Below are 26,708 nucleotides of genomic sequence, written 5' to 3'. Positions count from 1 at the left end.
GAGATGCCCTGGTAAAGATCCCCAGGGAAACCCTCCAAGTCACTGGTCTCCTCAGAATCCCCTGGAGGGTTTGATACCACCCGGATTGCTGGCCCCCACCCCGGGGTTTCCTAGTCACCAGTTCTTGGGTGGAGCCTGAGAATGTTCGTGTCTGACAAGTTCTAGGTGACACCAAGGCTGCTGGTCCAGGGACCACACTCAGAACCACTGCTCTCAGTGTCTGATGCCTCGGGCGGAGAAGGTAGCCGTGGAAACTCCTCTATGCAGCTCATGCAGTTTTAGGCTGAGTAATTCTCTACAGGTTAAAAAAAAAAAAAATCGTGCAAAGGAGCGGGAAGGGAACCCAGAAAGGAGAGGACATCACAGACCACAGAATCCGACAGAACTCTTGGATCTGATTCTGTCCTAGCCTGGCTGTGTGATCAGTATCTCTGAACCTTCGTATTCTTTTCTGTGAAAATGGGGGGTACAGAGGGGAGGGTATAGCTCAGTGGTAGAGCACGTGCTTAGAATGTATGAGGTCCTAGGTTCAATTCCCAGTACTTTCATTAAAATAAATACATAAACCTAATTTTCTCCCCTCCTCAAACATAAGAAATAACCACAATAATTAAAAATAAAATTTTTTTTTAAAAAATGGGGATACAATACCCGTTTAATAGGATTGTTGAGACAATTGAATTACTCAGTGTCTAGGAGGCTCATGCCATACGGGCCTCAGGCACACAGCTGGCAACCGGGACAGGGTATTTAAGCCACTTCCGTTTCCCACAGTGTTCCCCAGACAGTTTTATGACAGTATTCTGAAAATCCTGAGGCACTAGACCCCAGGTATGGATTGACCCCTTTCTTATTTCTGAGTGTCAAAGTAAGGGGAAAGGCTTACCTTCTTAATTTACACTGTAACATTCTCTAGACGTTACTTTCTACTTAATATTTGGTGTGATCAACTCTCCTACCAAACAGAGAGAATTAATTCCATTTGCTCTAAAATTACCTACAAAAGGTATATTTTCTAGGAGGATGTGCTTATAACGTCTGTGATTTACACCAGCAGCTTGCTCGCCGGGTGGGAGTTTTAGTGATCCTCTCCAGCAAAAGAGTGAGAGGAAGAGAAGTAAAAGTCTGTAAAGTTGAAGTCTATAAAATTCTAGCCCGATTCTCCCCAACAGTTTCAAGGGACCTGCTGACACTCACTCCCAAAAGAAGCCACTGAAGCAAGGGGCTCAGTCCCCTGCTTCTGTTGTGCTCCCAGCTCCTGTCCCTAGAAACTCTAGGTAATCAATCACACCTCCTTTAGGATTTATTTTTAGTCTAAATTAATCTTTTTAAATCTCGTTTATCCTTTTACATTCTATCTTATTTTTTTTGCATTCTTTTTTTTAATTGAAGTATAGTCAGTTTACAATGTTGTGTCAATTTCTGGTGTACAGCATGTTTCAGCCATACATATACATACATTTATTTGTTTTCATATTCCTTTTCATTATAGGCTATTACAAGGTATTAAATGTAGTTCCCCGTGCTATACAGTAGGACCTTGTTGTTTATCTATGTTATATAGAGAGAGTATTTAGTACCTGCAAATCTCAAACTCCCACCCTCATTATCCCCTGGTTACTATAAGTGTGTTCTCTATGTTTGTTTCTGTTTTGTAAATATATGTCTTTTGTTTTTTTTTTTTGATTCCACATATAAGTGATATCATATGGTATTTTTCTTTCTCTTTCTGGCTTACTTCACTTAGAATGACGATCTTTAGGTCCATCCATATTGCTGCAAATGGCATTATTTTATTCTTTTTTATGGCTTAGTAGTATTCTAGTGTGTGTGTGTGTGTGTGTGTGTGTGTGTGTGTATACACATCACATCTTCTTTATTTATTTATCTGTCAATGGACATTTGGGTTGCTTCCATGTCTTGGCTATTGTAAATAGTGCTGCTGTGAACATTGTGGTGCATATGTCTTTTCAAATTATATTTTTCTCTGGATATATGCCCAGGAGTCTCCCTTAGTTTTTAAGAGTTGATTGTACAGTGTATGGACTACCGAAATGTTTTGCTTCTGCTTTTTCTTTTCCTGGAAGCCATTTTTTTTACATCTTCAAAAACCTAATAGTGTTTTGTACACATTGGGCTCCATAAATATCATTGTCCGGCTGAATAATCTCTTCTGCCTGCCTTTTCAAAATTTTCCTGTTCATAAGCTCTAGAGGAGTCAGAAAAGACAAAAGCAAAAGACACTCCAAAGAGGCAGTGCTTGTTAGCCAATTCTGATAGATGTGTGGAGGAGGGACTTACTTACAAAGCCAGAGAGGTGGAAGCTAGTGGCTTGGTAACCCTATCAAAGAATTTCCAAAACTAAACCATTCAGGTTCTTCTCTTCCCATCATCACTGGGGTGGGGCTCAGTAATTTCATGGCCCTTCTCAATTATTTTACCTGACCTTCCCATACTGGTCATCAACTAGTTTAGCAAACTTTTTTCTCCAGAGCAGGGCCCTGAGCAATGAGTTAGTGCTCTTCAGAGGTAACCAAAGTGGTCAATGAGAGGCACAAGGTGGAACCCAGGTTGTCTATCGGGGTAACAGGGGAGCAGAAGTAGAGAGAGGACATAGCTTGACTATAAGCATCATAATTCACAGCCTAACTTCTTCCGTTGTTCGCCCTCTCAGTGAATAATAGCACCATCATCCATCAAGTTGATCAAGCCAGAAATCCAGACGTGATTTCTGGCACCTCTCTCTCCCTAAAAATCTCCCCATATTCAATCTAGCATCATGTCCTACCAATGCAATTTTACCTCTTAACTATCTCTCATATCTCCATTTCCTGTTACTTCTACACCACCCAGTTCAAACCGTTGTCTCTTCTCTGGAAACTGACAGTCTCCCATCTGGCCTGCCTGCAGCCATGCCTGTCCCCTTCCAATCTCTCCTCCACACTGCAGCAGAGTGGCCTTTCAACAAGCCATCTGATGGTGTTACATCTCTTCTTAGAATCATTCAGTGACTTCCACGTGCTTTTAGGACAAAGGCAAAACTTCATCTAGCCCTGGATGGTTTGGTCTCTGCCTACCTTTCCAGTCTTACCACTCACACAGTGCCTGATAGATACCCTCAATATTTGCTGAGTAGCAAATACTCCACATCTAGCCACAGATCAAATAACTAAATCAATAAACGAACAGAGAAATGAGTATGCCACCTTCCCCTTAGGACTTTGCAAAATAATCTCTCTATCCACCAATGGAATCTTGAAGGGATCTTCATATATGACAACAGACACAGGGTTCTCATTAAAAGTTAAGTTCTACTGTGTTCCAGTATTCTGAATCTTAATTTGCTTCACTCATCCCACACCTATCTCTTGGCTCCCTTTTCAAAACCCATCCTGGTGACAGTTCTATCATCTCATGCATTTATCTTGATACATAATCTTATTTCTCAGGATTTAACCCAGCTGTCTTCTGAATACATTTTAATTCTCTATCATGGCTCCTGTGCCCCTCCAATGTTGCCTGTCGCTTGGAGCCATCCTTTCCTTGTTCCTGCATGGGCAGCTCTGATCTGGTTTGCCCTAGAATCACAGGATAGACCCACACATAGCCAAAGCCCTGAATTTTTTGGATGCCAGGGCCACCAACCCTAGAGACACTAGTTCAGTGTCTCTTGGAAAGATCCTAGAATCTGCATTTTAACTAGCTTTTTGGATAATTTACTGCGCTGCATCTGGGCTGCAGCAACCCCAGAATTTGCCCAGGAGCCCCTCTGCTGATGCTCTGCTCTCAGCTCCATGTGTGCAGGCCAGGATGCCAACTCTTCTATATCAGAGTCTAAAAGGATAGTCTAAAGAAATAGCCATCCCTCTGATACAGTATTTCTTAAACCATCAAAGTGTTGTTGAACAAAGCTTCATAGATAACATAGCCCAAACTTCAACAAAGGCCAGAATTTTAATAGAACAAGAAGACAGTAGGACTCTTTTTTCAGGCTCTATGCTCAATGTCATGAGATATATGATCAGTTTGTACTTTAAAACTCTGGTTATCACTCACATAAAAGAATGTCTTGTGAAGATTCTTAGCATAGAGGCTGGCACAGTATAGGTGATCAATAAATGTTTTTTGAATGAAGAAATGATTCAAAAGTATAGTCCCCCAACAAAAACCACCCTCTCCAATGATAGAATTAATGGATTGTCTTTGAAATCAGGGCTGGAAATGGCCCAGGCAGATGTTCTTACAGGCATCTTCTCATTTTCTATATTTAGAAGTTGAGACCCAAACACCAGCCAACTGAATCCTTTCTGTCTGAGAGTGGACTTATTGGTTGGGCTCAGTATCTGGGCTTCTGCTGAGATGAAATATTAATCAGATCATTGAGTTTTGAAATGATCTCTTTTTGTATGTAAAAGCTATTAAAGTACACTTAAAATCCAATGGCTTGCACATTTTACTCTGAATGCCCTACCAATCAATTGTTGGAGTAGCCTTGGTTTGAAGTCAAATGAATGTTTCTTTCATATTTGGAAAGACAAGTGATAACATGTTAAGACTGAAAAAATGGCAAAGTAGCATGTGCTGCTGACTCTCTCTCCTGGATCTAATCCTGGATGGAGACATTGTAGAAGAGATGGAAAGGCTTAGGTGGGAGGGCCATAAAGTGGAACTCAACAAATAACACAGGAGGAGTGTGGTCTGGAGTCAGAGAAGGCCAGAGCCACTGGATCTCTTCCTTCCTCTTGTTTCCGTTCCCTTCCTTGCATCTGCCTGTGAAGATCATTTCTCGCAGCAATATTAACCCTACACCTAGGAGAGGTGGAACTGGACAGGTAACCCGAGGGCAATGTCAGTGCCCACCAGAATAGGAGACACAGAAGAAAGGCAGGCTGGTTGGCTGGCAGGAGTCCAAGTTCTCCCTGTCACCCAGCCATGACCACTTTCCTGGGACAGAAGTACTGGGAGATTCCCTGAGGGACAGATGATGCTAAAGTAGGGAAACAGGGAGTGGCTGAGCAAGCGTGCAATGCAAAGGTCTGTTCACCTGAGGAGAAGCCCCATCCTCCAAACCTAAACTAGCCTAGAAAACACAGGCAAGGTTTTCTCACTCCTCCAAGGCAAACATTGGTAGTCAACGCAGTTGAGAGCCCTAACAGAAGACAAACTCAGAGAAAAATAAGACAACTGTTTCCCGGAAGAAGCAAAAGTAATAGGAAAGACAGAACAAGAATTTAAAATAAGCATAATTAATAACCCCCAACATAAAGGAGGAAATTGGACACTTGTGAGAGGAACAAGTGACTATGAAGATAAAGCTATTAAAACATTGCACACAGAAAAATATAATTTTCCAGGTAAAGGATTCAATGGGTAAATTAAGTTTCAGAATGGATACGGTTGAAAAGAAAGATTTAATGAGCTGGAAGATCAAATCAAAGGACTCTCAAGGAAAGCATCAAGAAAGGGAAGAATCAGAGAAACGTTAAGAGGTATAGAAAACAAAAGTAAACACGTCACTATCTGCATAATAGGGATCTCTAAAGGAGAGAAATAAATAAACAAGGAGAAACAATATTTGAAGAAATAATTTCCAAGAATTAGAGAAAGATAGAATGTTTAGATTGAAAGGTCTCAACCAGTGCTAAACAAGACTAAAAAGGGTGGGGAAAAACACAACTAGATGCATCCTAGTGAAATGTAAGAATATCAAAGATAAAGAGAACATTCTGAAAGCTTACAGGAAGAACTAGCAGGTCCCCTTAAAAGGAATGGGAACCAGACTGCTACCAGGATTCTAGATAACAGTGAAGAGCTATCTTTAAATTACAGAAGATAAGAAGCTTTGACCCTAAACACTTCTATTCAGCCAATCTTTTGTTTAAATATGAGGACAAAATGAAGATATTATGAAACATACTGGGTCTATGGAAAATTTATATCACAGATTTATACCTCTTTGCAAGACTTCTTAAGGGATACACTTGAAGAAGGAAAATTAATCCAGAAAGAAGCAATGACACGAAATTTTTTTTAAAAGTACTAATATGTGATATATATAACATGGACGAACCTTGAAAACATGATGCTTAATGAAAGAAGCTAGTCTAAAAGGCCACATATTAAATGATTCCTTTAATATGAAATGTTCCGAAAAAGAAAATACACAGAGACAGAAAGCAGCTTAGTGATTGGCAGGGGTTGAGGGAGGAGGTGAGGAGTGGTTGCTAAAGGATATGGGGTTTCTATTTTGGGGTGATGAAAATATTTTGGAATAGACAGTGGCAACAGTTGCACAACCTTGTGAATCTACTAAAAGGCACTAAATTGTACACTTTAAAGGTAATTTTTAAATAAATGAAAAAACAACATTAGGAAAGTTTAAAAAAAAAAAAGAGCAATGATAACGCCTGTCCCACCACACAGCCCCTCTATGGATGTAGAGGCTGAAACAGCTTCTCCCAAAAGCCAGGCGCTTCATCTGGAGCCCCCACAAAGCAAGGATGAGGGGACTGAAAGCACTTTGATTCAAAGAGCCCTGGCACGTTAGCTAGATTCCTTCTACCAACTGTAACAAGGAAGGAGCAGCCCGCCTTTACAAATACACCGATATAGAGAGAACCGCTTTGGAACCAACGGCTGCTCCAGGAGCAGTGGGCAAGCTGTGCACTTTGGATATGACTCCTAGAGAAGCCTCTGCCCAGTAGAACTTGTCCCTCTGCAGCTGAAGGCACATTGGGATCCGTCACCCCCACCCCATCACATCCACAGGGAAATTCCATCAAAATCCTACTGAGAGGGTTAGAAGACAAATAGATGGGCATGTGGAGGGGAGGGGACTCAAATAATGCACTGCCTCTGGGGGCCGAGTGGCTGTGCTTTATCAGCAACCCAAGCCCTGTGGAAGACCACCCTGTTACACAGGATAATAATAACTCATCCCTAGGGCTTGTCCTATGGGATGAATGAGAAAGCATATTTAAGTGGTGTCTGGTACACTGTCATAATCAATAAACAACTGATACAGGGATGAGGAATGACCGTGCCCAGCCCAGTGTCTAACTCACGGCTGTCATTCAGCAAAGGCAGCTCTTAGGGCAGGGAGAAACAGAAGATCCAGGTCTGAAGGAGGAGTGTCAGGGACAGCGAGGAACTTCTGAGGGTTCTCTACAATATCCATGAAAATACCATGTGTAAAATAAATTCATTTGGGGAAATGTCATTATTTAATAAAAGAAGTCCTTGCTGATAAAACATTCATCATAGATTTGTTTTAAAAACTAAATATTTTTCCAAAAAAGAATACAACCCAAAGCACTCTAGATTTAATGAAATGCCTTGATGATAATAAAACTCTTGATCAAGCCCCTCCAAAAAACTAAATATTTTTCTAAATAACATTCCACAAATCACAAATTTATTTACATCCCACTTCCCTAAGCAAATCTATTGCTTTGAATAAGTCTCACCTGTATTAATATTTTAAATATTTTAATAACATTTTAAAAAGGTGAATGAATGCTTACTACTTCACTGTGGAAAATGAGAAGAAATCAGCTTAATTACCATAGGAAGGACTTAGTGTAGGCATGAGGAAAAGCAGATTAGGGGCAGCCATGAACACGAAGAAATTCCCAATTAACTTTGTTACGTGAATATCTTCACATAAATCATTAAAGACACCACAAAGACACCTGGTTTCATGGGTTATTTAGGAATCAAGAGTCAATTAGTGGAAATTCCTTGATATTGACAATTTTTATATTTTACAAATGCACTTCCAGTCTGGTTTTGATAAACATGTAGATCTGAAAGGAATCTGGTCATTTCATTGAATTCTATCATTTTCACAAGTGGAATCTGAGAGCCCAGCAGACTGAGCTGATAAAGGTTGCACCGCCAGTTAACCGTGTGCTCAGGACTGGCATCCAGTTTTCCTGATCACTATTTCAGTGCTCTTTCGGCCACATGATATTATTACCACACTTTTCTTCTCTTTCACTGCTGTTCTCCTAAGTCTTTATTCATTCAGTTACATCCTCTACATTGAATCCAAATTCAACCCAAATACTTTCCCTTTTCAAGCTTTCTTGCTCAGCATCAATGGTCCCCTGTTGCTCAGAACCTAATCTCACTGGGTAAGGGCTGTTATGTCCTCCAATATTTCACTTGATGGAATATATCTTCAATATATTTAATAACAATATTCATGATATTTGATTATAGTCATGAGGTGCTGTAGGTGTAAATTATGACTTTTACCATTGAAACCCTAATTTTTAGAAATGGGAAGAGTGGTGTGGGAAAAATATTCTCACCACTGGTGAAAAATCACGTTTTCACAGGGTTTGCAAACAGGGAAATATTTGTGGTTTTGTCTCATATGTTTTGCTTTTTTTGGCAAAAGCAAAAGGCAGTTTTCTTTGCAATAAAAACGGCCTTTCGTTTTCGCCAATGCTTCACATCCATTTTTGCCAAGCAAAAAGCTGTTTTCCCAGGAGAAAACAGCTCAAGCTGAAATAAAAGTGAAGCACAATTTATAAAATTTCCCTCTTTGAAAACAAAAATCATTCCACTCAATGCAAATGCCACCTAAGGGGCCTTGCACAGAGAAAGATAATGGGAGGACCATGGCTAAAACACACATATAAACAAGCTTTCTAGGAGATACAAAAACAAGTCCAAAGTCATATGGATAGAAGGTTTTTAATCATGCCCAGAATTAACACTGAGAGCCCAGTTTTCACCTCTGTAATCAAAAATGTGCCTCAAATTTAACTCAACACACTCTTGGTTGTATCCATCTGTGCCATTCACTTGGGATGGCTTCTGTGTTAATAACATCTTCCATCTTATTATCATACCATGATCCATTTTGATACTTAGCAAAATCATACAAATTAGAAAGAACAGGCATTGTCTCCTGTTTATATAATTTTCACCAGACATTTAAGGGAGAAGGTGTGCTGTTCAGACAGTCAGCCCCAATGAGGAGACTGAAGCTCACTAGCATTTCTTTGTCACCGTGATAGTGCCAGAACCTGGACTAGAACCTAGGTGTTTTGATTCTTTCTTTGTGCTTGACCCTGACACACTTTACAATAAACTCTGATCAGAAGTTCTTAATATGGCCATGGAATTTGTTTTTATTTTTGTTCCATTGTGTTTCCTTTACATTTTCCATAGTGTGTTGACATTTAATATCCTCTGATGTGTCATGGTATATTTGTCAGCAGGTAATCTCTGCTGTTAGAAAGACAAGTCCCTTAGAAAATTTTTGTTTGGAAAAAACCAGAAATTTCAGGCAGCCATGCCAATTGCAAATAGATGATATAGCAATGGTCACCTTTATTGGCCATTTATTTTTATGAACAGCAATATATAATGAGCTATTCCTTGAGACTTAGCCTTTGGGGAAATTTTTTTATTGAATGTTTTCAAACAAAAGATGTAATTCAATTGCAAAATGATCCTCAAGTTCTTAACTTATTTTGAAAAAGGTTTTTGACTCTAAAATTCCACATTTATCAGAACTATTAATTTATAACTTGTAATGTCACATTCAAGCAACCACAAAAGATAAGAATAAGTATTTTACATATATTACAACCTACATGTGGACATTCAGGTAAATCTTGCTGGTGTGCCACAGATGTATTTTTACTTTTCCCCTCTATTTATCCTAGCCCTAGACACTTCTTTTGAACAAGAGCTTGAGTTATATCTGCTTGAAAGTGTCAGACTTCTCTGATCTTCTATCTTTCCGAATTTCTCTGCCCATTATAATCTGTGCTACAAAACTTCCTACTATGTCACAGAAATTTATTCTTAAAATGGTAAATTTTGTATGTGTATTTATCACATCAAAAAATTTGGGGAAAATATGAATTTATTTTAACCAAGGCCATGTTTAAGTCTAAAGAGCTTAAAAATAAAGCATTTTTGTAATTGTTTCCTTAAAAATTTACCACTTAATTGTATTACTTCTTGGATTGTTTCACGTGTGTACATTATTTATTATAGCTTCTTAACTAGATTGATTGCAAGCTTCCTGAAAGTTTGAATCATGTCTAAACATTTCTAAGTCTTTCTCAACACTTATAAGAGTGCTGTGACAGAGCAGATAATAAATCAGTAATTGCTGATTTATTAAGAAGGATTTAGTTGGACACATCTCAATTTGATGCTTCTCTTAAAGTTTTATTAAATATTGAGAAGATAGTCCCATGGAAAGTCACAAAATCTCATTTTATCTCAAAACCCTCAAAAATTATTATCTAATCACTTGATTCTGTAACAAAATTACCCTTTATATTTGTAAGGAGGAGATCTCACAGAAGCAGAAATGGAGCATACCCTGTAGTAGTAAACAGCAATTTGCAGTAACTAACTGTAGGGTGTGGTACCTTGGACAGCGCCTTGGCACGTTTTGTGATACAACACTCACTTGAGTGGTATATTTGATTAAGTGAGGCTTCAGAAAGCAAGCAACTAAGAAATGGGCAGCGGTGGAAGCAGCATGACAGACAGCAGAACAGTAACACTCAATTAGTGCATTAGTGCACTTCAGAAGCCCCTCGGGCACCACTCGGAAGCCTTGGGCTTCCTGTCTCCTTGTGTATCTTGAGAGGCTGGGGGCTCCCTAGAGTCTACATCAGTCAGATGATGGCAGGACATCTGGAGCATGTCTGCTGATGCCGAGTCGCCCTACACTGACAAGAGGAGAGGAGATCGGGCCAGCTCCAGCCACATGGCTCTAATATGAGTACACTGCTTGCCCTCCTGCATGCACTGTAGAAAGGCCTTCAGTTCAGCAAGGGCAGGATGGTGCCTGTCACCCTTCCCTCTCCAAAGTGAATGTTAAGAAGCTGACATTTATCAAAGTGAACAGACACCTGCTGCCAGTAAAGTATACCCTGAATAAGGGCACATAGAAAAGCATCTAGAGAGTTTGTGATGAGAAACAGGGGCTCTTGAGACCAAGTGCCTCCAAATGCAAGCTTTCCCTCACATTGTGCATGACATTTTATTACAACTAGCTATATCCCTGCAAGAAGGGAATTCTGTGTCCATGATCTTACTTTGCGGAGATAGAGGAAATGAATGCAGGTTTCTTCTTGAAATATATTCTAGAGTCTCAGCCTTTTGTTTCTTCTTTCTCACATACAGCAGTTCATTTATATTCTACTGGGCTTCTGCACATAAAATTCATCTCTGTGTAGGTGGAAGTAGCCCCAACTTACTTCCGTGCTGTTCACAGAGTTATTTTCATTATTGGTACATGATGTGCTATCTCTGTAACTCACTGTACTTAGAGGAACAAGTGTTGGACTCTGAAGGGGTAAAATCCAGTTTAATTGCCTTAACTCTCCTGCTGCCAGCAGGGTAAACATTGCTTTTCATCGCTTCTCATCAAATCCCTCTACCACCAAACGTAGGTCTCTACCTTCAATAATAAAACTGGTGTGAACTTCCATGACTTAGAATTCAGGTTGTGCTCAATGCTCTCCATTTCCATCACATATAACAGAAAAAGTAAAACTAATTTGGTGTGTTCCATAGCCCCTGCTGAGGAACTCACTTGGGCATCATGAAAGATCTGAAACTTAATTGCAACAGTCTACAGGTAAGGATTTGGTCTGGTTTTGGGAGAGATAGCTAGCGCTTATTGAGTGACTTCCATGTGCTAGACATTTTCACAGGTTTTAATTCATTCATTAGGTTCACAATAGTTCTGGAAAGTGAATATTACTAAGCTCCTCTTGTGGATGAGAAAACAGAGGCCTAGAGAGGTTAAATAACTTGCCAGCCGTCATGCAGCTGAAAAGTGGCAGAGCCTAGATTTAAAGTCAGGACTGCCTCTGCCAGGGTCCAAGTCCTTTCCACTCTGCTATGCTGCCTCTCCCGGTTGGTGCAGGCCCTGCCAGACAAGTGTCACATCAAGCATCATTTGGAGTGCAGCAAAGGAGAAAGCCGAGTGCGCCCTGGTCAGAAAGTCATAAATGCTCTCCGTTCTTCCTTACCCATAACGTGGTGGCACTTGCAGAAGGAAGCGGGCCTCCTGCCCATCAAACCCCTTTGGAGGAGGCTGAGTACAGCTGGGTCACTACACATTCTTGCTATCATGTTTCTCAGGCACCATAAGGTACCATTAGCCTTCATTTAGTCTTTAATGTCTGACTCTGGCTTTCCAGCTTACTGGGATAAAAGGAGATATCTGAGAGGGATGCAAAAAAAAAAAAAAAATCCCTCCTCAAAACCAAGACCTCAGATCAGAGAGCTTGAGAGTTCTCAGTCTCCATGGGCCCTGGAACCAACCTGTCCAAGTTCAAACATGGCTTTGCTGCTTACTAGATGATTAATTTCAGGCAAACTGCTTCCCTTTTCTGTGTCTTGGTCTCCTCATCTATATAAATGGGAAGAATGACAGTATATATTTCACAGCATTGTGGTGGAGATTTAATAAGTTAGTAAATACACAGCACTTAGATGATACCTGCTGCTTAGAAAGGGTGTTTAGTTATTGTTGCCTCGTAGGCAGATTGTCCCTGTGCACTGTGGCAATGACCCATGGAGAGATTTCCTTGCTTCCCCTAGAACCACAGCAAGGCTGATCAGGAGTCCTTACAAGTACCTGGGAAGTTGAGCTTTTGTTTTCTGTTTGATATGCCCTTGAAGCAGTCCTGGATTCTTTCCTTTGTATCCATGGGTGTATTCCTCATTTCAGGCTTCTGTTATTTGGAAATGGGAAGGGGCAATGCTACATGCCTTGTGCTGGTAACTCTCTTCAGTTGAGAACAGAACCAATTTCACATCCTTCCCACTGGCCTTTCCCTGGAATCCATCGTGATCATATTCCATTTTATTCAGCCTATTTCATGGGCTGTGGATCTGTTCTATGTTCTACAATATTTTTCGAAGATCCAGAAGAATCACTGAAATGAAAGATCCTGAGATCTTGACCTCAAGGACCTTCTGGCCTGTATCCTTTTGTCAGCCTTCCAATTTCCTTTGCATCTACAAGAATTCAATCTATTGATTTGTTGCTTTTCTGATGATGGTACCTTAGCATCCACATACATATTCAGCTGAGCTTGCTGAAGCTGGCAGCATTTATTATGTCCTGATAGTGTGGTGCAGCTGTAGTTAAGAAACATGACTGAGTGTATTCTAAGACAATTATTTTTAATATCTCTTTCCTCCTCCATTTATACAAGTAGAAGTGTTTGGAAAATGTGTAATGAGAGGTTTCTGTAAAATCTTATCCAATATTTAAGAATTATTGGCCCATCTTTATGGGCCAAGTATTGTTCTCAGCACTGCTCTCATGCTTTGCTCTCATGGAACATGCATTCTAGGAGAGGAAACAGCCAATGAACAGTCACTAAACAATCAAGATACTGTGGGTAAGGTACTGTGGAGAAAAAGGAGGAAGAGGTAGAGGACGAGGAAGGAAAGGGGGCAAGGAGATCCGGGCAATAGGACAGAGAATAAGTTATAGAAAAGGCGGCAGCACAGGGCTATTTAAGCTAGAGGACGTGGGGAAGTCCTTTAGGAAGCAGTGACATTTGAGACCTAAAAGAAGAGAGAGCCAGCCACTTAAGTGTCAGGGGAATAGTCTTCCAGGGTGAAGGGACAGCAAGTGCAAAGTCCCTGGGGCAGAAAAGAGCATACTCTTCAAGTCAGAGAAAGCGTTCCAGTGTGGCTGAAGTAGGAGGAGAGTGGTACAGCACACAGCTGGAGGTGTAGAAAGCAACCAGATCAGGCAGGGCCTTGGGGGCCATGGTAAAGAGTTTGCATTTGGTGGTGAAAACATGTCTGGCATGTTAGCAACTTGTACTGCATGCCAGGAACCACACACAGATCTTTCCTTCCTTTGATCTGGCATACTCTTCCTCCAACTTTCACAACCATTTGCTACACCAAAATTTTCAACAGTGCTAAAGTAAAGAAGAAAAAGCATAGGAAGGAAGCAAGTTTTAGAGAAACATTGCCAAATCTGGATGGAAAGGGAAAAAAATAAATCTTTACTGAGTGCTCATATTCTTAAAGCTGTGGTGCCTTGCATCTGGTCTGTTATGAAGGCAAAGATTGGTCAGTTAACAGCAATTTAAGTTCCTTTGAGTAACAGTTTTAATTGTTTTAAAGCAAATCATTGGTATCAGATAGGGCAGTTTATCTGTTACAGACACATTCAAATTCCCAGACATAATTCATAAATTAAGTAGTATAAATAACATAGATTTTTCCTGGTTCCAGAATCTGAACTTAAAATCGGATGAGACAAGGGCAGCTAATTCCTCAGTTATGTGCCCAAAAATCCAATGTTCAGAAGCAAAAACTGGAGTAGAAAGGTAGCAGAAACCCCTTAGATAAACTAGGTATTAAACGATGCCTTAGATAATTGCTCTGTGTAATTTGTTAGTTTATGCATTAACTGTTATTGCACCATTAAGACAGCATCTATTTTTTTGTCGAATGTGGAACAAACTGCTATTTTAAATAGCTAATCAAACAGTATTTAGAAAATTAATGTCATTTATTTTTAAGGTCTTTCCTTTCATTGTTTGCTTTAATTTATTGAAGGTTCTGCTCTGCTCTCTGTAACATTCAGAATGAAAAGAATAAGAAAACCTTCAACAGCAAGACCACATGAGAACAAATCACTTCCTCACCACAGTGAACAGAAGAAGGGAAACTCCTTGATTTAGGAATAAGAATGTCCTCACTCACAGATTTAATTAAATAACTAAATGTTAATAAAGGTTAACATTTGCTTACTTAGGAAGCGATACATTCCCCATGCTCATTTTCCAAATAAGAAACTTAAAAATCGTAAGGATTCAGGAAATAATCTCCAAGACAATGCATTTTACAAACTCTAGCCAGGAAGAAGTCATCCCACCTTCTTCTCTTTTTTGTAAAAGTAATGCTATTCATTGTCCTTCCATGTATTTGGAGCCAGGAAGTAAAGATCTCCCCAAATTTAGAGAATAAAATCCCTTTTCTAACAGTTCCTCTTAGAATGGGCTCCAAATTGCAAAATAAAAAATACAGCATACATCTCTTCTCCGTATTTATATCTTCTGTATTTACATCAGAAGTGAATTTTAATTTAGGAAGCACAGTAACTTGTATTTTAAGAACAAATTAGCCTCATTAGCTAGTGCAAAATGCTGCTTCTCCAGCTATCATTTTGAGATTTTTTAAAAATTAGATTCATCCTTCCTTTGCCTTCAGAAGCCAATCATCAGACGAAGTGACAGCCTCCAGCTACGCATAGAGAATATGGTAGATCAACTGTTGCTTTCGGTCACTGCCTTTGCACGTACCGGAGCACCCCAAAGGGTGGAAAAGATAAGCCATCTGCCACAAGCACTTACACAGGGAGTATACTAAAACTAAATTTAAAAACGATCACCTCTGAGTGGAACTTTGCAGAAAAACAGGCATCCGGGGAGATTTCTGGGGTTCTGACAGATGAACAGTTCCACTTAATTCTTCAGTGTTGAAGGGTCATGGCCAGGGTAAATCTAATAGCTTTGGAATGAAAAGTATGATAACAATGTAAGTCATATTTTCCCAGCCCTGGCCCTCCTTTCACTCTCCTAAAAAGATATTTTAATAATCTCATAGCTGTTATTCCCAGGAAGTTTTCCTTCTTGTAAATGTCAGTCCTGCATTTTTGAACTACAGTATATACATTCATGCTAGTTACCCTTTAGTAATTCTTAACTCATAGGTAAAAGGTCAGGAAAATACCCTTAAGTTTAAATGCTCCATTCTTGTTTTCTTTTAAGCCAAATCACCCAGTCCATTTTTCTCATAAATCAGCCTATTGCTTGTTGATCACTGCTGTTGCTTTATGCTGATTTCCCTCTGGTTCCTCTATATCTGTCTACTCCCAGGATACACAGACCTGAATGCAATATTCCAGGTATGTTTCTGCCAAATGCACTAAATTACTCCACCTCTCCCTCATGATGTGAAGTCTCTACACATACAGCCCCAAATCACATTAACTTCTCTGGCATATTGCAAACACGTCTAATTTGTTGTCTACTCTCTCTCGGTCTTTCTGGCATTACTGCTTTCTGGATATTTCCCTCTTGCTGCTTACTTTCATAGCTTGTTTTTTCCCTCCAAAGCACTGGGGCTACACCTATCTGCCTTAATTCTCATTTTGTTTGATCTTTTCCATATTTTTAACCTCAGAAACCCTGTGTAGCATTTTTCTTTATTCCCTGGTGTTTCCAGTGCTTCTTGATTTAATTTCGTCTGTAAATCTAATTAACATGCTGTTTACTACATTTTTTTCCAGGTTACAAATGGACATGCTCAGAAAAAAACAGTACTAGCAGGGATTCCCTTCCCAGCCCTCTCCTACTGGGAGAGCCTCAGAAAGTGCAATTAACTTTCTCCAGCTCAGGGACGGCTGCTTCAGTCACTTTGCACCATTTTGATGGACAGCTGGGTCTCTCCCCTAATCAGCCAATTTGGAACTAGAACAATTACAAAAGATAGCAATTACTGAATGCAGTCTGTTATTGTAAAGATGGAGGTTGAGAGGAGGAAAAGGAAAGAAGAAATGGCCCGAGTTTAGAGTCAGATGATTAAAAAAAATAGATCTCAGCTCTATTATGGGAGTAGACCTAATCAGCGGGACTCTGAAAAGCAAAGACTCTCCTAGGTTCAAGGAGGTGAAAATGCAGACCTGGTTATTTTTTTAAACATCTTTATTGCGGTATTATTCCTGTACAGTAAACTACACATATTTCAGATGTACAATTAGATAAATTTTGATAGATGTATACACAGTGAAACCATCACCACAATCAAGATAGATAACATTTCCATTACTGCCAAAGAGGTGAAAATTTCAAATTCCTAATTTATTCGTTCCTACCCCCTCTACCCCTTGGTAACCATAAGTTTTTTTTCTATGTCTGTGAGTCTGTTTCTGTTTTATAGATAAGTTCATTTGTGTCCTTTTTTTTAAGATACCACATACAAGTGATATCATATGGTATTTTTCTTTCTTTTTATGGCTTACTTCACTTAGAATGACAATCTCCAGGTCTATCCACGTGGCTGCAAATGGCATTATTTTATTCTTTTTTATGGCAGAGTGGTATTCCATTATATATATATACATATATATATATACATATGTGTATACACACACACACACACACACACACACACACACACACAGCTTCTTTATTCAGTCATCTGTTGATGGACATTTGGGTTGTTTTCATGTCTTAGCTATTGTACATAGTGCTGCTGTGAACACTGGGGTGCATGTGTCTTTTTAAATTATATTTTCCTCCAGATATATGCCCAGGAGTGGGATTGCTGGATCATATGGTAAGTTTATTTTTAGTTTTTTAAGGAACCTCCATACTGTCCTCCATAGTGGCTGCACCGATCAGACCAGGTTTTCCAGCAAGCCTCCAGCTCATCTCCTGGTCTTCTAGTAAACAAAGTCCGATGACTGGTATTCATTTTTGTTGTTCTTAAAGATTCCAAGAGTTTCTTACAGTTATGCTCTGATATTTAAACAATTACTCTTAAGTTCTTTCCTTACGTCTTTGATTATTTTTGTTATAATTTAAATATATTTCACTTTTCAAAATGTGGATATAAAGACTGGCCAGATCTTTTTTACAATGATTATAACCATAGAGCTTTGAAGAGATAGTCTGGCAGGGTGTCTTCTTTGGGTCAGTAATTCTCGATTCTTGAAATTTCCCTAATTTTACTTTAGCAGTTGTCTCAAAAGCACAATATACCTTCTCCATAACCAGTGAAAAGACCCCAAAATGGGATACTAATCAATGAGAAAGCACTATTTCTCACCTTTAATGGTCATAGTCTTATAAAAACATCATAAGAAAAAAAGTGTCTCTATTTAAATATGAAATTAATTGGAATGGTTTCTAATTTAAATGTTTTTTTTTTCTAATTGAGTCAGTGGAAGAAGTCATGTCAAAAACTAGTGAAGCTTAATAAAGACATTTTTCCTGATATAGGTTGGATATTCACCAGGAAAAAAGAAGGAGATGAACTAAAACAAAATGGGTTGAAGGTTGAGGGGGAAGATACCTCACTAGAAGATCTTATGAATATTGGACAAAAGTGTTGTAACTTATTCCTCTCCAACTTGCTTCTGTTCTCATAAATGAAAGAAAAGGAAGAGGAAACCACATAAAATCCGGCTTCCTGTGAGTGAAAAAAGGAGGAAAAGGGTTTTAGATGGGAGATGCCCATGAGAGATGGGAATTATGAAGGTAATCAAATGTTCTCTGTCAGGTTAACAGAAAACAGATCGTGGAAGTTTCTGACACCAAAACTTATGGGACCCCTGAAGCAGGTAGAAACTGGAAGCTTCCACAACACTTGGCACAGGCCTGGACTTCAGAGTAACTGTAGCTCCACAGGTGAAAGTAAGTTAAATATTTTCTCCCTAGAGCAGAATGCAATAAGTCCAAATTGGATTTAGTAGTGATCCTAATTACTGGCTTTGTCCTTTATTGGTTTTGTGGCCCTGCTTAAGACATTTGATCTCTCTCCATCCATATCAGCTTTCTTCTCTGTTCAAATATCCTCCCCTACAGGGTTGTAGTAATGATCAAATGAAATAGAGGAAGTAAAACCTCAAACTTTGTACAGAACTAAGATGTTTTCTTAATTAAGGTTTCACAAAAACTAGAATGTTTTATTGTTTAAGAGTGTTTATGGTTACTATTTTATATTCATTAGTTCTAGATCAGTGATATCAACACTTTCATTTTCAAGCAGACCAAGAAATTGAAAAGAATGAAAAATTTTAAAGCATTTGAAATGTTTGTTAAATACATGATTGTATATAACTCCGATTGTATTTATTCTGTAACAATCTATTAAAAACAATCAAATTTAGTATGCAGTTTTTCATAGGCTTTCAATCTGAATGCTGGTATTTTGGAATATTCTCTCATTTAAGTACTTCTAAATATTTTGCTATATTTCCATTTATTCCATTTCTTTCTCAATGATGTGAGAAAAAAAAGCAAGTCATGTAATATCTACCACATTGGAGTTATCAAATATTTGACAATCACAATGATGAATTTCCAAACAATAGGATAGTTAAATTAACTCAGTCATCAGCATTCCTGAAACAACTGGACCTATCAACTAGTTAAATATAAATGAACAGTTGACCCACTTTGGTTGCAAAGATGACTGAAATTAACCAGACTTCAAATATGTACTCTGATTACTGCAATTGCTAACTGATCAGTGATCTAATCTATTAGTCAATCTGGAAATGGCCTGTGCATTTGGATGCACAAAGCATATTATAATTTAGATTTAGCCTCCAACAATGTATAGGCTAGTAAAACACATGTAAAGCTATGGAAAAATTCTGTGTGTGTGTGTGTATGTGTGTACATGGAAGGTTGATATAACAGTTCTCTAATAAGTGAATATCAAAGAATTTTTGTTAAAAATTAAAGGACTCTGCAGAAATTATACAAAGATAATGATATATCCATATGTGAAAAGAAGCTTGGGAATAGATTAATATCATCTTAAGAATCAAGAGCACATACACTTGAACTCACGGATCAGTCTTAGCATCAATAAAAGAGGGAAAGCAAGATATTATATGCCCCATAACATGAGGCAATAGGAAGTAATGACACAGCGCCAACTATGAAATGCTTCCAAAACTCTAACCTGAGTCCGATCAAGCCTAGAGCTCTAAACACAGGTTTACAGGAGACACTGGGATAGAAGATACCAGGAAGTGATTGGTCAGACTCACAATGTAAGACATTCTAAGGACAAATGACCTGGTTTATCCCACTAATCAGTGAAATGGAAAGGAGAGAATAAAATAAACTTAAAAGATATAATTAGGACCATGTTTGGATCCTGATTCAAGCAAACTAATAAACACACCCTCGAGATAGCAGGGGACTCTGAAGATAGATTAGAAATTAGATGACATTGAAGAAATAGTTATTTTTGGTCATTGTGTTTATAAAATTGCCCTTATTTGCTAGGAATGAATATTGACATATTTTAAGGTGAAATAATATTTTGAATTTTCTTTAAAATACTCCAGGAAAGGGAGAGTGGGAAAGTGTGTGAGTGGATGGCGGGGGAAAGATGAAACAAAATTGGCAAAATGTTAATCATCATTAAGTCTTGGTAATGGAAACCTGAGAATTCAGTATTCTAAGTCTATTTATTTCTTCTGTATGGTTTAAATTTTCTCATATGAAAACATTTTTAAAAAAGTAAATGTATCTAGGCTTCAATGAATTATTAATTTACATAACAGAATGATAGTTACTAGCACAATAGTTTTGGAGAATAGGTTATAGCTTATGTCTTGATTGCCTTGCAAGTTCTGAACCACAAATCACAAAAAATAAGCTCACTTCTAAACTGTAATGAAACAATAGCCTAACAGTCTCCATGGAGACCTACTTTTGTTTCTCCCTTCAAAAAAATTCCACCTAATTTGTACCTGCCTCTCCGTCTCTCTTTTCCCGCTTCTAACAGACCAACAGGAGTGGGTCATGTTATAGTTATGTCATTGCATCCGGATCGTCAGCACACAGCCTCTTGGGTTGGGGCTAGGAAGGGAAAGCATGCTCTTCTTACAAGCAAGCTTGGTGTGGACTCAACACACAAGTTGATGCTCATGATGCCAAAGAAGAACTGAGGCTGGGGTCTAGTTAGGGACATGTAGCTGAGGCATCAGGAGACTGCAGGGAGGTGGAAGCAGATGATGTCCTAATAGAAAATGTCCTCGCTTCTTGACACTAATATATCATTTTCCCTTGAATTTTTGTTAACATTTACAAATGGTTTTATTTCCGATGGCTATGCTGTATTTTTGTTCACCACTTCTCCAGCGTAACAGAAATTTTTTAAGCCTAGGGAAAAGATATATCCCAGGTTGCCATGTGCAGAGAAAAGAAGCTGCCCTGGGGACAGTGGAGAGGCAGAATGTGGAGAAACTGTTTGAAGGGTGGAATGAAAGCACATGCTGATGTCTTGGAGCTAGAGAAGGAAAAGGATATTTACATAAGATGAGACGCCAATAAATTGGAAAGTTCAACGTGCTTAGAAATAGATAGTGGCTGGGACAATGCTAGAGGAATCACATTGCTGCAGCAGATTGCATCCTTCATGTTTAATTTTCATTTAATTCCTGAGGAAGGCAGAGGCTCAAAGGATGACTCACCCTCATCCTCATCTTTCAGAGAAACTTTTGCCGACCCATCAAACGTCAAGGCTTGGAAATACCCCTATTTGTTACTCCCCTAACAAATTTCCAATGAAATGAAAATAAACTGATCGTTTTTCTTAAGGCATTTGTTGATTAGAAGTAATGTTCATCTGAGTTTCAGCCACGAAACGGTATTTCAGAACAAGTGAAAAGGTACAGGATGGACATTTCCAGCCTGTTCATTGAAACCGATTCATATGTTAATCATTTTTGTGCCTGGAGAGAACAGGAAGCCCTCTACATCCCCTTCTATCTCTTAGTTGCTCTATGTCACAAAAGTACTGTTAACAAATTAAGGTATTTTATCTTTTTTAAGCAGAAGTCATCTCAGTCAAAAAATGAACTAAAGTTAAGTGATAGAATCAAAGTTCTGAATAATAAGAATAGTTTAATTAGGTTCAAGATGAGGTTAGAACAAAGTAGAAGTAAAGGAGAACTTGAAATCAAATATTTAAATAACTTTAAACAGTTTTTTTTTAAATTAAATATAGGGACAATATGCAGAGCCATCTGGAAACAAAAACAGCATGTTTTTAATGATCAAGAACTTGACATCCAGTGAGAAATAATTAACCTTTATTGTAGTGGTTTCCCCAGAGTCTCAAAACACATATAAGACATTCACTGCATTGCATTGATCGTGAATAGAAGCTGATTTATTTTGCTGATTCTAGTTCAAGATAAATTGGAAATCCTGAAGAATTTTGGATTTACTTGGGGACATAGAGTAGATGACATCCAACTAATCTTTCTCATCTACAATTTCCCTTGGGGAGAAGTTGACTAAAATGTGTGTGTCAAGTTTGAGGCTTGAAGGAGAACCAAGACCTGATTACTTTGTTTCTTCCTACTAGAAAATTATTCATTAAAGTGGAGGGTAATTATTGATTTTTTAGAAGTTCTGAATATTGATATTTCTGAGACCATAAATTCATTTATTCAACAAGAATTTATCGAGCATCTATTGGGTTTAAGAGACTATGCATATAGATTTAAGAGCCCACTTCTTAAACCTTTGCTTTTATTATTTTATAGTTAGGTGATAGTTTTGGCTTTCCTATAATATGAACAGACTTTTGTTACAAAAAAAAAAATTAGAAGAAAACAGTGATTTCCAGCCACTAACAAACAAGTTGCTTCCAACTTTTTCCTGATATTAAATGTCTTTGCCCAAAAGATTATACTATATTGTATTTTTAATTCGAGCCCAAATTATAGCATTTTAGATGAAATTAGAGCCAAGTCCCATTGGTATTTGAAAGTGGCAATATCATGATTTCTCCGTATTATGTATTCCAGCATTTTTTTCTTATCCCAACCTGTTCTGTAGACAGGTTTCCAATTCTGCATCATGTCTTCAAGTGTGATTCTGCAGGAAATTTCATATAATTGGGAAATATTCACCATATTTCAGAAACAAATAGCCCTCTAATTTGACAACAAATTTTGGGTTAAATGCAAAGTGTATTTTTATTTCCAAGAATCTGACCTTTAGTTCCCACAAAACTCCCATGAAGAAATTCCATTCATAAATTTTATCTATATCAGAACAAAAATATCTAATTGGCTCTTCTATGAATTCTGTATTTATCAATTATGGCTTTCTCGGGGAAATTCTAATTTGCAAAAATGCTCTATATTCCAAGCTTTAACAGTTGGAGGTGGATGTCCTTAAGGATGGAGGGGGAAAAAGTTCTTTTTTAAATGGCACATTTACTAATTATAAAATGCTCTTATCTCCCCGCAGCCAAAGCCAAAATGAACATGTGCCTTGTACTAAGAAATCCCAGGATTGTCACAACTTGTGCCAGCTGTTGAGGTTATGACACCTGTGCCAGCATCGCCAGCTCTGCCCACTGTCATCTGTTCCAACTGTTCCATCTGCACTGTTTGTACCAATTCTCCCATTTCTGCATCTGTACCTTCTGCAGAAATGTTTCCAACAATGCCAGCTGTGTCATTGGTGCCAAATATGCCAGATGTTCTATTTGTCCACCCTGGGCCAAATCAATGCAGTTTTGTGCTCATTAGTTTTAGCTGGTAGATTTCTATTTTACAATTTTTGATATGTATTTAGATTGAATCCAGGCAAAACTCTCCCTTACAACAATTTTACATCAATCTATCCATCTTTTGCCACCACAACTTTTTTATCTAATGACATTAAAGTCAGTCCATGTCGTCTTGATCGTATTAAACCAGTCTGTGATAACCAGTTCAGCATTTATTGTGGTAGGGCATTTCCCACAATGTAAAACTATATAGAAGCAAACATTGCAAAAGCCATGGAACACAACAGTAAATTGGCAAAGTAATTAAAAAAGAATAAACTTTGTTCTGATAAACAAATTGAGGATGCTCAAAAATCAATATGTCAAGCCGATTAGAGTAATCTATGGCATAATGTTCTATTAGGCTGCCTGTTTATTGGTCTTTTAATTGACAGAGTTACACATGCGAATTAATGTGTTTGTCATACACTCCCATTTTCTGGGTTCTGCTCTGCAGAGTATTAACCAAGGGTGCACACGGGTGGTTGGGCCAGACCTACTGCTCTTGCTCCTTCCTGGTAGAGCTAGGAAAACTCGGGCCTGTCTCTGGCCAGAAGCTAGCTTCTCTTTCCTCTCTCAAAGGTCAATTCTACCAGTGCCAACAGAAACCATTCTATGTATAAGAATGCTCCCTCAGCTTCAAAGTTGAGGGGGTAGTATTTTCATATTCACAACCTTATTATTCCACATCACCACAAACCAAAAAGTAGTTTTTCTCTTTTCTTAATTCAGGAAAGCTTTTTTTTTTTTCCTTAAGGAGCACTAACACTTAATTCCTGAATTTTAACCCAAGTTCTTTCCTCTCAAGTCATTTTCCAGTGTGGAGGATGAACCTAGAGTTTATCCTTTGTAACTGATGCTTTATCAGGAATGTGCGGTCCAGAGGACAGGATGCTACCTCTTGTTTACTCAGTCTGGATTATTGAACTTGCCCTTTCCAATGATGAAAGTTGCATCTGTTCACTGTGCTTGAAAGTGTTAATGATGGAGTTCTTGATAATGGGTAAGATGTCAATTCACGATTACATCCAGGGAAGATTTGCATTCAGTCTATATATGGGACAAGGTATAGTGAGGAAATGTCCCAGTAGCTTTATTACATTTTCAAAATCTGTACTGAAAACAATAAGTTTCCACAGTGAATCACGAAATCACCCTAAAACAAAAGAACTCTCTAGGTCTTGGGCTGAAAATTCTAGGGTCTTCATTTCATCCCCAACTAAGGTCTGTATGTTGAGGCTGCAGCCCCACATGGGCAACAGTCTCAGTTCATGCCAGTGTTCTTGTATTTGTCGAACACCCCACACTCTATTCCATGACATAGCTCTCTTCTGGGGTCAGTGATTTTTCCTCAGTATTCCAAGTCCTTCATTCTCCTACCCAAATTTTATCTGTTTCTAATCTTTTCACTCTGTACCTTTTCCTAATCTTCTCTGAACATGGAAAGAAGGTTGAATAAATATCAGTTCATTAAAATGGTGGTTTTCTATCAAAATATGCCCAGTTCCCAGGTTGGGGGATCCAGCCTGAGTCCGCTGATCCTACTTCTAGAAGTGCCGCAAACTTTTTGATTCTAATTTCCTACGTTACTAGATGCCAGGAGGGAACATCCTTAATTAGGTTTAAAATAGTTTTATGATTCGTTGGGAGTGCACCCTGTACCTTCTCAGAACATTTTAATTAATACAACTTCTGCTCCCTGCTGACAAAGACATTTCCAAGGGAGCTTTGGCCCGACAAATTTACCGCCTTCATTGATGTGAGTCATTTGAATACTTGGAGGAATCCATAAACTTCATGGTTTCATGTAGAAGAGACTGGAGGAATCCATAAACTTCATGGTTTCATGTAGAAGAGACAGCTGAGTGTTAGACGTGCCAGGTAGACCTATACAGCTGAGAATATCCTTGACCATCTATCTGGCCTCTTTTGCATAAGTTCTTTTTTTTTATTATTGAAATATAGTCAGTTTATAATGTTGTGCCAATTTCTGGTGTACAGCATAATGTTTCAATCATACATATACATACATATATTCCTTTTCATATTCTATTTCATTATAGGTTACTACAAGATGTTGAATATAGTTCCCTCTGCTATGCAATAGAAACATGTTGTTTATTGATTTTATATACAGTAGTTAGTATCTGCAAATCTTAAACTCCCAGTTTATCCCTTCACACCCCCTCTCTCCCTGGCAACCATAAGTTTGTTTTCTATGTCTTTCAGTCTGTCTTGTTTTGTAGATTAAGTTCATTAGTGTCTTCTTTTTTGTTTTTTTTAGATTCCACATACGAGTGATATACAGTATTTATCTTTCTCTTTCTGGCATACGTCACTTAGAATAACAATTTCCAAGTCCATCCATGTTGCTGCAAATGGCATTATTTTATTCTTTTTTATGGCTGAGTGGTATTCCATTGTATAAATATACTATAGCTTCTTTATCCAGTCATCTGTTGAAGGATATTTAGGTTGTTTCCATGTCTTGGCTATTGTAAATAGTGCTGCTATGAATATTGGGGTGCATGTATCTTTTTGAATTAGAGTTTCCTCCAGATATATGACCAGGAGTAGCACTGGGGGAACAAATGGCAAGTCTATTTTTAGTTTTTTGAGAAATCTCCATACTGTTTTTCATAATGGCTGCACCAAACTACATGCCCAACACTGTAGGAGGGTTCCCTTTTCTCCACATCCTCTCCAGCATTTATTGTTTGTGAGCTTTTTAATGATGGCCATTCTGACCGGTGTGAGGTGATACCTCATGTAGTTTTGATTTGTGTTTCTCTGATAATTAGCGATATTGAACATCTTTTCATGTGCCTACTGGCTTCTGTTTGTCTTCACTGGACAAATGTCTCTTTAGGTCTTCTGTCCATTTTTTGGTCAGGTTGTCTGAGTTTTTTGTTTTTGAGTTGTATGAGCTGTTTGTAAATTCTGAAAGTTAATCTCTTGTCAGTCCTGTTGTTTGCAAATATTTTCTCTGATTCTATAGGTTGTCTTTTTGTTTTGTTTATGGTTTTCTTTGCTGTGCAACATCTTGTAAGTTTGATTAAGTTTCATTTGTTTATTTTTGCTTTTACTTCTATTGCTTTGGGAGACTAACCTGGGAAAACATTGTTATGATTTATGTCAGAGAATGTTTTGCCTATGTTGTTTCTAGGTATCCTAGCTTATGTTTAAGTCTTAATCCATTTTCAGTTTATTTCTGTATATGGTATTAGAGTAAGTTCTAATTTCATTTTTACATGTAGCTGTCCGATTTTCCCAGCACCACATACTGAAGAGACTGTCTTTTCTCCATTGTATATTCTTGCCTCCTTTTTCAAAGATTAATTGACTGCAGTTGTGTGGCTTTGTTC

General features: G+C 38.3%; 1 protein-coding gene, 1 long non-coding RNA gene and 1 other non-coding gene across 7 annotated transcripts in view; 2 read left to right on the top strand and 1 right to left on the bottom strand.

The window, feature by feature from the left end:
* LOC140688747 (uncharacterized) overlaps positions 1-26,708 on the bottom strand; it is a 116,158-nt gene that overhangs the window by 7,607 nt on the left and 81,843 nt on the right. Inside the window, exon 5 of one of the 5 annotated variants that reach the window (XM_072948602.1) lies at positions 15,419-15,537. The exons of 3 other annotated variants lie outside the window; for them this stretch is intronic. In XM_072948602.1, the coding sequence (XP_072804703.1) occupies positions 15,514-15,537 (24 nt within the window). In that variant the 3' untranslated portion in view covers positions 15,419-15,513. Of the gene's footprint in view, positions 1-15,086; positions 15,538-26,708 lie in introns of those variants that run through there. One more of the 5 variants, XM_072948603.1, reaches the window with a different exon arrangement.
* Positions 171-23,593, top strand: LOC140688748 (uncharacterized). Its single transcript, XR_012063538.1, has 4 exons — positions 171-241; positions 18,033-18,224; positions 18,313-18,446; positions 23,040-23,593. It is a non-coding gene; the product is annotated as an uncharacterized lncRNA (long non-coding RNA).
* TRNAS-AGA (transfer RNA serine (anticodon AGA)) lies at positions 477-548 on the top strand. The gene has a single exon. It is a non-coding gene; the product is annotated as a tRNA-Ser (tRNA).

Source organism: Vicugna pacos, chromosome 23, assembly GCF_048564905.1.
Source record: "Vicugna pacos chromosome 23, VicPac4, whole genome shotgun sequence".
Taxonomy (NCBI): Eukaryota; Metazoa; Chordata; class Mammalia; order Artiodactyla; family Camelidae; genus Vicugna; species Vicugna pacos.
The sequence above is the reverse complement of the archived record's forward strand: the minus strand, read 5'-3'. Positions and strand labels throughout refer to the sequence as shown.